Raw genomic sequence first — 10,714 nt, 5'->3', positions numbered from 1 at the left:
GGGAAACTAAGGCAAATGAAAAACGAAATTCCCTTACTGCCTATAGCCCATTGACAAGTCCTTGAAACCGGCAGAGTGACCTCCCTCTAGAAGCTCAGCTGTCTGGATGATGACACTTTGCTGGGGGCAAAAGAGAATGTGAGTTTAACATTCAACCTCAGTCAAGGATCCTGTTAAGTCTACTTCCTTTATCTCAACCGCCCCAGGATATACGCTGGCAATCCTACTCCAAGCTTAAGGCCCCCAATATACATCTGAAGGGTCTCAGGACTCAGGTTTTATTAAGTGATAATAAATGGCGTTTCCCTAGCAACAGCTAGCCCCTCAAGGCCCTGGAAACCTTGCTTCCAAAATTCCTTAGACTTACTCTATCGCTGACCCCCTCCCAACCAGTGCAGTTTTTCCTGCCCACAGGTCCTGTCCCTGTGCTTTAATAAAATCACCTTTTTGCACCAAAGACATCTTCAGGAGTTCCTTGTTGGCCATCGGCCCCGGACCTCACGAACCCCATCACCCCAAAACTTCATCATCCCCACAGGCCCCGCAAATGCAACGTCTCCAAACTACCCATTCTTTCCGCAGCTCTGCTCCTCTGTCTGTGACTCTGTTTCAGGCAAGACGCTGCCCTGTGCCAGAAGCCTGTGCATCACCTGATCTCTCTCCCCGTTCCCCGTGTCTCACACCCAGTGGCGACCAGACCACGTCAGTTCTGCCCCGTCAACCCTGCCGGTCCTCCGGCTTCCCCGCGGCCACAGCAGAGGCCAGCTACTCCTAAGACCTGCCCTCCAGAGGAGCGCACATGCCGAGAGCATTCAATGGGCACAAGTGGTTTTATTATTTCCATCTGGAGAGGGAGCCCCGGGCAGGAGCGGGACTGCACAGCCCAGCGAACTACATGCATGCCCGCAGCATGGACGCCAGTGGCTCGGTCCAGGGCTGCGAGGAGCCATCCGGCAGTGTGGGCTGGACTGGGGAGGAGGTACGATCTTGCCTGTCGAGGCCGCCGGCTTGAGAAGCAGGGCCGGCCTCACCGATGCCGCTTTCGGATGCTCTGCAGCTCCTGGTAGATGGCGCTGAAGCTGGGCCGCTGCCCGGGCTCGTAGGCCCAGCACTGCTCCATGAGCCTGAACACAGCATCAGGGCACAGCTCGGGGCAGGGCAGGCGGCCACCTGTGGGGGCAGGCACAGCACACGGGGTGCGAGGAACAGGCGTGAGGACCCCGGCAGCCCCCGGGGACACACCTTGAGCAATGGGAGTGGCCTAAGACCCACGGTTCTCGAGGCACCTGGGAGGCTCAGTTGGCTCGGATCATGATCTCACGATTCGTGAGTTCGAGCCCCGCATGGGGCTCACTGCTGTGAGCGCAGAACCCAGTTCTGATCCTCTGTCCCCCTCTCTCGCTGTCCCTCCCCCACTCATGCTCTCTCTCTCAAAAATAAATTTAAAAAAATAAAAAATAAAAAGATGCACTGTTCTTGAGTTTCCACTCTTCAAAGGCTCCAAGGACAGAGGGTCTAACCTCAGTCCCACTGTGTGCCAGTTGTGTGACCTCTGCAAGCCAGTTTTCTTTTTTTTTCTTTTTACTTATTTATTTTTTAAGTTTTATTCATTTATTTTGAGAGACAGACCGTGCGAGTGGGGAAGGGGGAGAGAGAGAGGGAGACAGTATCCCCAGCAGGCTCCACACTGTCGGTGCAGAGCCCGACGCCGGGCTGGAACCCAGGAAACCATGACATCATGACCTGGGCCAAAACTGAGAGGTGCTTGACTGACTGAGCCACCCAGGCGCCCCTGCAAGCCTGTTTTTTTTGTCTGTAAGAGGGACACATTAAGCCCTCCCTCCCACGTTATGAAGAGTAAATTAGACAGTGCTGGTCTCGCACACACGGGTGCTCGCTGGGTGGCAGCCACAGGGTGATTCTCGCTCTGCCCCAGTGGGTGGCCCGGGGACCTGGAGGAACCCAGCCGCAGCCCGGAGGAGAGGGCGTGGCTCCGAAGCTGCCATCCCGCAGGGACGTCTTACCCTTTTCCACAAACTCGCGGGTCTGCTGATTGCTGAGGTTGGGGTAGGGGGAGGCGCCCAGGCTGAAGGTCTCCCACAGCAAGATGCCGAAGCTCCACACGTCGCTCTCAGAGGAGTAGCGGCCTGTGGGGAGGCGAGGCGTGGGTGGGCCGGCCACGTCTGCTCGCCAGAGTGGGGCCCCCTCCAGCCTGGCCCCCTGCCCCCGGCCGGAGGGAGTAAGGCCCAGATACCGTAGTTAAGAGCCTCGGGTGCCGTCCACTTCACCGGAACTTGTCTGAGGCCCCCTGAGGCCGCGTAGACCCCATCGGCTTCCTCCCGGGACATCCCGAAGTCACTGATCTTCAGGACGTTCTTCTCCGTCACCAGGCAGTTCCGGGCAGCTAGGTCCCTGGGCGAGGCAGGGCAGGGCCACTGAGCCGGGGCCCCGGCGGCACCTGCCCCCGTGCCCGGCCCCGCGCTAGGCACGGCCGTGAACAAAGCTGCTCCTCGCCCCGCGGCTCCTGCTCCACGAGGACGAGCCGACTCCACGCCTGGGGCAGGGGCCTGCCGTGGGGGGAGCGGCAGGGGGACAGCACGGCCTGCGCCAGGCGGGGGGCTGCGGGGGCGCCCCTCACCCACCGGTGGATGCAGCACTTGCTCTCCAGGTACTCCATGCCCGCGGCCGCGTCGCCCACCATCTGCAGCAGCGTCTTCATCCGCAGGCGGGCTCCCTCCGTCCTCAGGAAGGTCAGGAAGTCGCCCCCTGGCGGTGGGCAGGGGAAGCCTGGGTGAGCCTCGGGCAGCCCCCCTCCTTGCGCCTCCACCCCGGCTTCCTCGGCTCACCCTGCACGAGCTCCATGACGATGTAGATGGGCTGCTTCTGGGTGCAGACGCCGATGAGACGCACGATGTTGGGGTGGTTGTACTGCTTCAGGATCCTGGAGGGCACTGCCGCTTAGGAGCCCGCCTCGGGGGCTGGCACGTTCACTTCCCCGACCGCGGGAGCCCCCGAGCCCCAGGGAGACTGAGGCAGGGCGGGAGAGGGCAGCGGAATTGGAGAGCTTGGCCGCTGAGACCAGCAGACCTGGAGATGTGACCTCGGGTGGTCACGGACACCGTGTGTGTGTGTGTGTGTGTGGGGGGGGTCCCATCTGCATGGGGGCGTGAGGATTAAACACTCCCATCGAAGTCCAAGTTTACCCCGTGCCATGACCAGACAAACCCACTGCGTGCGGAATTAGGGGATCGTTCTTTTACCACCTACTTTGCTTCCTGAAGAAACTTGGCCTTGATGTCAGGTGGGAGCGTCTCGCGACAAGATTTCACGGCCACCAGAGTGTTGTCGGCCCTCAGGCGTCCACTGAACACTTCTCCAAAGTTCCCCTGAAAGGGTCTCGAGTTCCTATCAGTCTTCCCCGGACCATCAGTCTTCCTTTTCCTCACTCCCGGGGACCTGTCCTCACCTCGTCCCCACCCACCCTGCACTCACTGTCCCCATGCTGAAGACCGCTCAGTCGTGCTCTCTAGGAGTTCTCTGCCTGGGTGGGGAACCCAGATGGCACACAGGGGACAGGCAGAGAAGGTTACCTCTGACTCGCCACATTCACCTAGCAGTGACCCAGAAAACCCAAAAATCACTTCCCGCTTGGGTTGAAAAAACATTCTGAGTTTTAAGAAAGTGACTTTTTTCCTTAGCGTGTATTTTATCGCCCACGTAAACAAAGTATGTCTCCCCATGCACATAAGAGCGAGCCGAAGAGACAAGGGCCTGGGGGTGGTAGGAGGAGTTGAGGGTTGGAGGGTTCTGGTGGAAGGACCCCCACCCCCACCCCCCAGGGAAGTTTCCAGGGTAGGTACTTTTCCCTCTGTTTCCTGTGGGATGGTGTGTGGCGATGGCCAGGTGGAGAATCAGGGGTCCAAGCTGGCACTCAGACTGAGGCAGGAAGACAGAAAGGTTCTCTGAGGCCAGGGTTTAGGGCTGACCTGGCCCGAGGTCCAGGAGAAAGCGATGCTAGAGGAGGGAGACACCAGACAACAGGAAGCTGGTAGAACACTCAACTCACCCGCCCGATCTGCTCACCCAACACCAGGTCCTCGTGGTTTAGCACCCACTTGTCCTGGGGGAGGGAGGAGTTGGGGGGGGGGGCGAAGTCAGTGAGGGGAATGCGTGCTGGGCCCTGCAAGGGACCGGACATCATCCCCCACCAACACAATGTCTTTCGTTTCTTGGCGCCTCGGTTTGTTGGTCTGAAAAATGGGGGCTGGGTGGTATTAGGACCACACTCAGATGACTCGGGAGATGAGGCGGGTGCTCTGACTAAGGGAACGTCAGCTGTGTGTGTCCCCCCATGGAAAGGAAGGGGCCTTGAGATTCCAAGCCTAGAGGGCGGCTGGCCCCCTGGCGAGTGCGGAATCACTTGGCACCGTGTCTGCAGACAGGACCCCAGGGAGCCCTTCGTGCTCTGACGCTGGTGGCACGGGCTCACCTTGGGCACAGCCCTGTTGAGGACAATACCGCTCTTCTTGGTGAGGGGCTGCTGGGAACGCAGCAGGTGGTCGACCAGCAAGGGGATGCTCGCAAAGCCGTCTCCTTCCAGTCGGTAGAGGTTCTGCGGGGCAGGGGGGGGGGGGGGGCGGCAAGGTCAACAGCTCCCACTGCTGAGGGGGCCTGAGCCCTGGGAGAGGAGGGACGGGAGGCAGGGCCGCCAGAAAAGGTGCTCTCTGATGCTGCGCCACAGGCCCGCAGCCCCTCCTTAGAGGATTTATGTGTCTGGCTTCTCGCAGGGACTGGGTGCGGTCGGCGGGGGCGGGGGGGGGGGGGGGGGGGGCGGAGAGGGGTAGCGAGGCGGGGAAGGCTGGAGTCCAGGCCCCACTCACGTCAGCGGACTGGATGATGAAGTGGCGGGGCTGGCCGTCCCACAGCACCGACAGCACATATTCCTGCTTGCCCTGGCTCTCGCGCACCAGAAAGTCCCCAGAGTGCGTCAACAGCTCAGCCACCTCTGCCCGTGGGAGGGCCCCGTGGTACCACAGCTGCTCGTGCAGGGGCTTCTGCACCTCTGGTACGAGCTGCAGGGGTGGAGGGAGCTGGCAGAGGCAGGGGAGGAACGAGGAAGGGTCACTCAGCCAGATTGTCAGGGGAGGCCGCCAGGACAGACAGGGGTCAGCCGGGGGTTGGGGGGGTCTCTCTCTCGTATATGCCCCTCATCCTCATGAACCACCTGTTGGCATTAGAGCCCCCGAAGCAAGCAAATGACTTTGGAGGCAGAGCCGGGAGGGGACGCCCACGCTGGCTGATCTCAAAGCAGGCTTCTGCCTTTTCCTCTGGGCCCCAGCTGCTGAACTTGTCCCAGTGCAGGGAGAGCCAGGGGGGCGGGGGGGACAGGACACAAGGCTGAAGCACACAGGGGGGTGGAGGAGAAGGAGGTGCAGGCCGGCAAGATCTGGGGACGTATGCGGTGGAAGGGGCTTAGGAAGTACATGCCTGAGACCCCTGGCCCGGCCCGGCCCGCCCCGTGGGGAGGGGCAGAGGCTCCACTCACCGAGAACTTGGGGCGGAAGATTCCTGAGATGTGGCTCTTAAGGATCTCCAAGGTGGGTGTCCTTCCCCCTTCTCGCTCCTGCTCCTGGGGCCAGGGACAGACGTCAGCGGGTGGCCGGGCTTGGGGAGGGGGAGGGCAAACATGAGGAGCGCGCCCCGGGGCGGGCCGGCGTGGCTGGCGGCGGCGGATGGCGGCGGGCGGCTCACCGAGGACGACGTGGAGTGGCGGTCATCCTGCAGGAGCAGGACAGGCGGGGGCTCGCCAGGGCCCAGCTGCTCCAGCTTGGCCTGCAGCAGCTCCCGCTGGGCCTGCAGCTTGGCCTGGCTGCACAACGCCACCTGCAGCGCCTGCAGCGCCTCTTGCAACACCTGCTTCTTGGCCAGCAGCTGCACCCTGTGGGCGGGGCCGGGTGGGAGGCGGGAGAGAGGGGGCGGGGCTCAGCCTGTAGCCCAAGGACAGGGGGGGTGGAGGCGGGGGTGGGGAGGCTGCGTGGGCGAACCCACTCACCGCTCCCGGGGGTGGGTGTTCTGCTCCTCGTTCTGGAGCTCGCGCTGCAGCTGAGCGACCGCTTCCTGCCGGCTGAGCACCGTCTGGGTGGCCACGGCCAGCTCATCCGTCACCGAGGTCAGCCTGTGCCCGGAGGAAGGGCCGTGTGAGAGCCGTGCCCCGTGCCCCGCGGAGGCGTCCCCGCAGAGCCAAGCGAGCCTGGCTGCGGCTCCGCGGAGACGGCGTCCGCCCCTGGCCACCCCGGCCAGCCCGGCCCGGTGCCGGGCCACCACGCACGTGTGCTGCACGCTCTCCACGGTCAGCTCGTTCAGCTGCAGCTCCCCGGGCTCCAGCGGTTCTCCCTCCTCGAGAAGTGACTCATCAAAGGTGACGCAGGGTGGGACGTCAGGTGTGGACCTGCAGGGGGACAGTGCCCCGTCAGTGAACGGGCCAGCGGCCCTGGTGCCCGGCGGAAGGAAGGAGGGGCTTACCCATACTGTCGCAGGAAGCCTTGGTACTCGGCCTCGGGCTGGATGCGGGCGACAGCTGCAGCCATCTCCAGGTGAATGGCCACCACCTCGTCCTGCACCAGGCTGCTGATCTCCAGGTACTCCTGCAGGATTTCCTTCCTGTCCCCAAACAGGAGCGCTGGTCAGTGCGGCCTCAGCCTGGGCGAGGCCAGAAAGCTCCCCTGCGACACTGGGTTTAGAGTAGTCAGCCCTGGGGTTGACCCCTCCCTCCATCATTTACCAGGCAAATGACCCAACACAAATTACTCAACGTCTCTCTTATCTTCGCCTCCCGATGTGGACACTGGGGACGCTGGGCATTGTGACCCAACGAGAGCGCGTGTGCACAGCGGGCGGTATACCGAAGCGCTCAGTGAATGCGAGCACAGTCATGTCTGTCCTGGGCAGCCAGCCCAACAGCTGCGGCTCTGGGGCTCCGGTACATGCACAGGCCGTTGATGTGCGGCTGACCCGACATCTCCGTGTCTAGTTCCGGGACCTCCCCAGGGCTCTAGCCGCACACAGCCATCCACCTGCTCGAACGTCTCGTTGGACATCTCTTAGACACCCAAACTCCGTGAGTTGAAACACGAACTCCTATTCTTATCTCCTGAACCTGTTTCTCCCCTCCCTGTCCACGTAAGGTGGCGGAAACTCCATCTTCCAAGAGTCATCCTGCAGTCACCCTCGACTTACGCCTCGCTTCCAGGCCACCTTCAGGGTGCACCCGGGAACTTAGGGCTTCTCCCTTCCATCACTACTGCCCTGGCCCAGCGGCCACAGTCCGTGGTCTGCAAGACCACAGCAGCCTCCGTCTCATCGCCCTGGCCCTGTTCAGGCGCCCCAAAGCCTATCCTTAAGACAGCAGAGCCAAAGTGCTCAAAACGGCCTGCCGGACCCCGTGTCACCCAGTAGCCCCCCAACCCCTGGACCCATCTGGGCTGGCGTCCGGCTCTGCCCTCCCCTCACTCTGCCTAGGATGCGCTGGCTTCCTTGCTGTTCCTGGATTCCAGGCACTCTCCCACCTCAGGGCCAATGCACCTGCTCTTCCCTCTTTCTGGAACGGTCTTTCTCCAAACAACCCCCTGGTTCACTCCAGTACCCGAGGCTTTTCCAAAGCACTCTATTGAAAGCTGTCCGTCCTCCCAGCCCCCCAAACTCCTCTCCTTGTTTTATTTTTCTCCACAGCACTTGTTGCCTCCACACACCATCCGTTGTAGTGACTTTCTTTTCTCTCTCCGGTAACATGAATGATCCCAGAGGACAGACGTTTTTGGTCTCCGTTGGTCTCTGCTGTACCCCAGAGCCCAGAGCAGGGCTCCATAAATTTAACCAAACCTTGCAATAAGGGATCCTGGAATAACGGCATCCGGATACGAGCTGACGGGCTCCAAACCTCAGCCCAGGGCCCACTCTCCCGTGGTGACGCGGCCACTGTCACCGGACGCGTTTCCGGACCCTGCCTCCGGGCCTGGCGGCAGGGCTTTCGGGCTGTGAAGGGGGCGGGCGGGCTGGGGTGTGGGCTTACAGGATGCATGCCATCTCCTGGTGCAGGTCCTGTAGCGACTGCAGCAGGCCGGGGAGCATGAGCTGGTGGTGGTGGTGGTGGTGCAGCTGCGCGGCCCGCACGCCCAGCACGTAGCGGTTGTGGTGAGCAAAGAGCTTCCACAGGCTGCGCACATACTTGTCCTTGGCCTTGTCGCGGTCTTTGTCTGCCGGGTGAGGAGAGGGGTTGTGGGTGACGGCCCAGAGGCCGGGGGACGCCCCACTCCCTGGGCACCTGTGGATAGGTCGGGGCTGGCTCGGGGATCCCTCTCTTCCGGGAAGGGAAGCCGCGCACCTTTGCTGGCCTCCTGGTACTTGCGCCGGGCCTGGGCGCTGTCCCGTGCCAGGGCTCGGTACTGGCTCTTCAGCTTCTCGATGTCCTGGTTGTGGGTCTGGGGAGAGAGGAGAGGCCGGTGTGGGGTGGCAGGTCCCCAGGGCGCAGGAGATTCCTGCTGGAGGTGAAGCCCCGCACGGGCCCTGCAGCACATCCAAGTCCTTCCTCTGGGAGGGGCCGGGAAGCTTCTGGAGCCCGGCCTCTGCCGCTGACATTAGGATGAGAGCAGCTGGGTTAAGGACAGGCCCCTGGGGGAGGCAGAGAGGTGGGCCTGGCAGATTCCACCTGTCCCTCCTTGACCTAGAGGCGTGTCTGGGGGCAGGCAGGACCCGGCTGTGGGCACGTGTGGCCTGAGGAGTCACGGCACAGAACTCCACCCTCAGAAGGGCCCTGTGCTGGGTCTGATGCCCTGTTGATGCTATCTCGAAATTCTTACTGATTTTTCGACAAGAAGCCCCGCGTTTCATTTTCATTTTGCACCGAGTCCAATAAATCACGTTCCTGGTGGCAAGAACAACGGATGGCCAAGACCAAAGTTCTTATCCCCAGCTCCCCTGTGTACGCGCTGGGATCCTCTGGGTAAGTTCTATCCCTTTCCTCTAAACCTTAGTTTCCCCGCCTGTAACAGCTTAAGGTCAAGACCAGATGAACCTTTTTCTTTAAGCAGTCTCTGTTGAAATCACTCAGCTCTGCCACTATAGCCCTGTAACAGCCACAGGTAATGTGAAAACAAACAATCGGGCACGGCTGTGTTCCAGTAAAAGTACCTACACAATTGCTGAATTCAGTGTGCTTCTGGGGAGACGGGAGGTGGACACTGGCCACCAGGGGCCGCTGTGGGTCCATGGTAAGGCTGGGTTTGGCGCAGGTGGAAGGGGTGTGGCACCGCAGTGCTGACCAGCACACTGAATCAGGAGGCTGAAGCACCCACACAAATAGCTGCAGTCACACAGCCTCCAGACCAGGAGCTGCGCAGGGTTCAAATGCTGACAGGCCGACTCTGCGGCCCTGGTCTTTAACCGCTGTGTCAGGGGGCCACCCTGCTCCCCGTGGTGTCTCTGGTGCCTTGGGAGGAGCCCACCTAGGCCAAGGGCAGACAGATTAGCCCTGATTCCCCTTGCTGTCTCTCAGACCCCAGAGCCAGCCGGCGCAGGGCAAGAGGTGGGTCACAGATCCCGTGTGCCTGGGAGGTGGTGGCTGGATGGCCCACCCTTACTCCCGGCCCTTCGCTCGGGCATGTGGTCAGGTAGCAGAAAATGCACAGAGAGGCCTTGTTGCAGGCCAGCCCAAATGCACGGAGGAGGGACGGAAGCTGGGGTAGGCCTGTGGTCAGGGACTTCCACTTCCCCCGTGAATCCAGGGCGTCCTGTGTGCAAAACCGGCCCCTGTAGCCTCAAACTCTGGGCGGTGCACGCTCAGGGCCACGCACGCACCTTGGTGAGCTCCTGCTGGAGCTGCTGCCACTGCTCGCTGTAGGTCTTGCGCAGCTGCTGCCGCTCCCGGATCAGCAGGCCCAGCTTACTCAGGGGCCCCGAGTTCAGATCCTCCGCGTGCTGCCTCAGCAACCGGCTCAGGCCCTCCGTCTGGCTGGTGATCTCTGCCCAGGACTAGGACACGGGATGGGCGAGACAGGGAGCAAGGGGACAGTGGCTCCCAAGCCTGGGCCTGCCCGATTCTCCAACCCTCCCCAGTGGGCTCCGGGAAAGGAAGGGGGCGGGCAGACATAAGGGACACGCGTGGGGATTTCTCCGTCGAAGGCAGGAAGGGGGTGAGGAGAACTAGGGTCCCACGGAACCCCACCTGGCTGATGGGGCTGTAGGGGCCCGTGCCCCGGCCTCCGCCGTCCTGCAGCGACATGTGGTGCAGCAGCCCTGCATATTCCCTGTCACTCTTGACCCGCTGGGCCATCCACTTCCTCATGCCCTCCAGCAACCGCAGCTCAGCCTCCTGCATCTGCTGTACTGCCCCATGGCCCTGGGGGCTGCACAGCTCGGAAGAGAAGCCCATAGTGCCGTCCTGGGGACAGAGAGAGGAGAGGGCCCACCACGGGGTAAGGCAGCGGCTGGAGATGGAGGGGTGGGGCGGAGGGGCTGGGGGCTGCTGGGGGAAGAGGAGCTGCAGACACACAGGAGGTGGGGTGCTCTCCGGCTGAAATGCAGCCATAGGTACAAAATGGCAACTTGGCCTGAGACCGGCCCTCATTGCTTCCTGTGTCTCGGGCCAAGGCCTGGCGCCAGGGGTCCCCTCCCTCCCCAGGCCCTTCTACCCAGCGCCCTTCCCAGGGGCTCGGTGAGC

The 10,714-nt window shown here is 62.1% G+C and overlaps 1 protein-coding gene across 2 annotated transcripts; it reads right to left on the bottom strand.

The window, feature by feature from the left end:
- Positions 1–811: 811 nt before the first annotated feature.
- On the bottom strand, positions 812–10,426 carry FES (FES proto-oncogene, tyrosine kinase). Of its 2 annotated transcripts, XM_053888655.1 has the most exons (18): positions 10,220–10,426; positions 9,853–10,026; positions 8,381–8,477; positions 8,069–8,252; positions 6,523–6,660; positions 6,329–6,448; positions 6,053–6,175; positions 5,752–5,938; positions 5,546–5,629; positions 4,881–5,090; positions 4,490–4,612; positions 4,067–4,120; positions 3,268–3,386; positions 2,847–2,941; positions 2,643–2,766; positions 2,255–2,412; positions 2,025–2,147; positions 812–1,170 (listed from the first exon to the last, which is right to left on the bottom strand). In XM_053888655.1, exons 1-18 carry the CDS (start codon positions 10,424–10,426, stop codon positions 1,028–1,030), a joined length of 2,463 nt encoding a protein of 820 aa, XP_053744630.1. In that variant the 3' UTR covers positions 812–1,027. The 2 variants fall into 2 exon arrangements, with proteins under 2 accessions (XP_053744630.1, XP_053744631.1); XM_053888656.1 differs by lacking the exon at positions 4,490–4,612.
- Between the last annotated feature and the right edge of the window lie 288 nt (positions 10,427–10,714).

The sequence above is a fragment of the Panthera pardus genome, unplaced genomic scaffold (assembly GCF_024362965.1).
Source record: "Panthera pardus isolate Hobbes unplaced genomic scaffold, ASM2436296v1 HiC_scaffold_23, whole genome shotgun sequence".
In the NCBI taxonomy this organism is placed as follows: Eukaryota; Metazoa; Chordata; class Mammalia; order Carnivora; family Felidae; genus Panthera; species Panthera pardus.
This window is presented reverse-complemented; position numbering and strand designations above follow the sequence as displayed.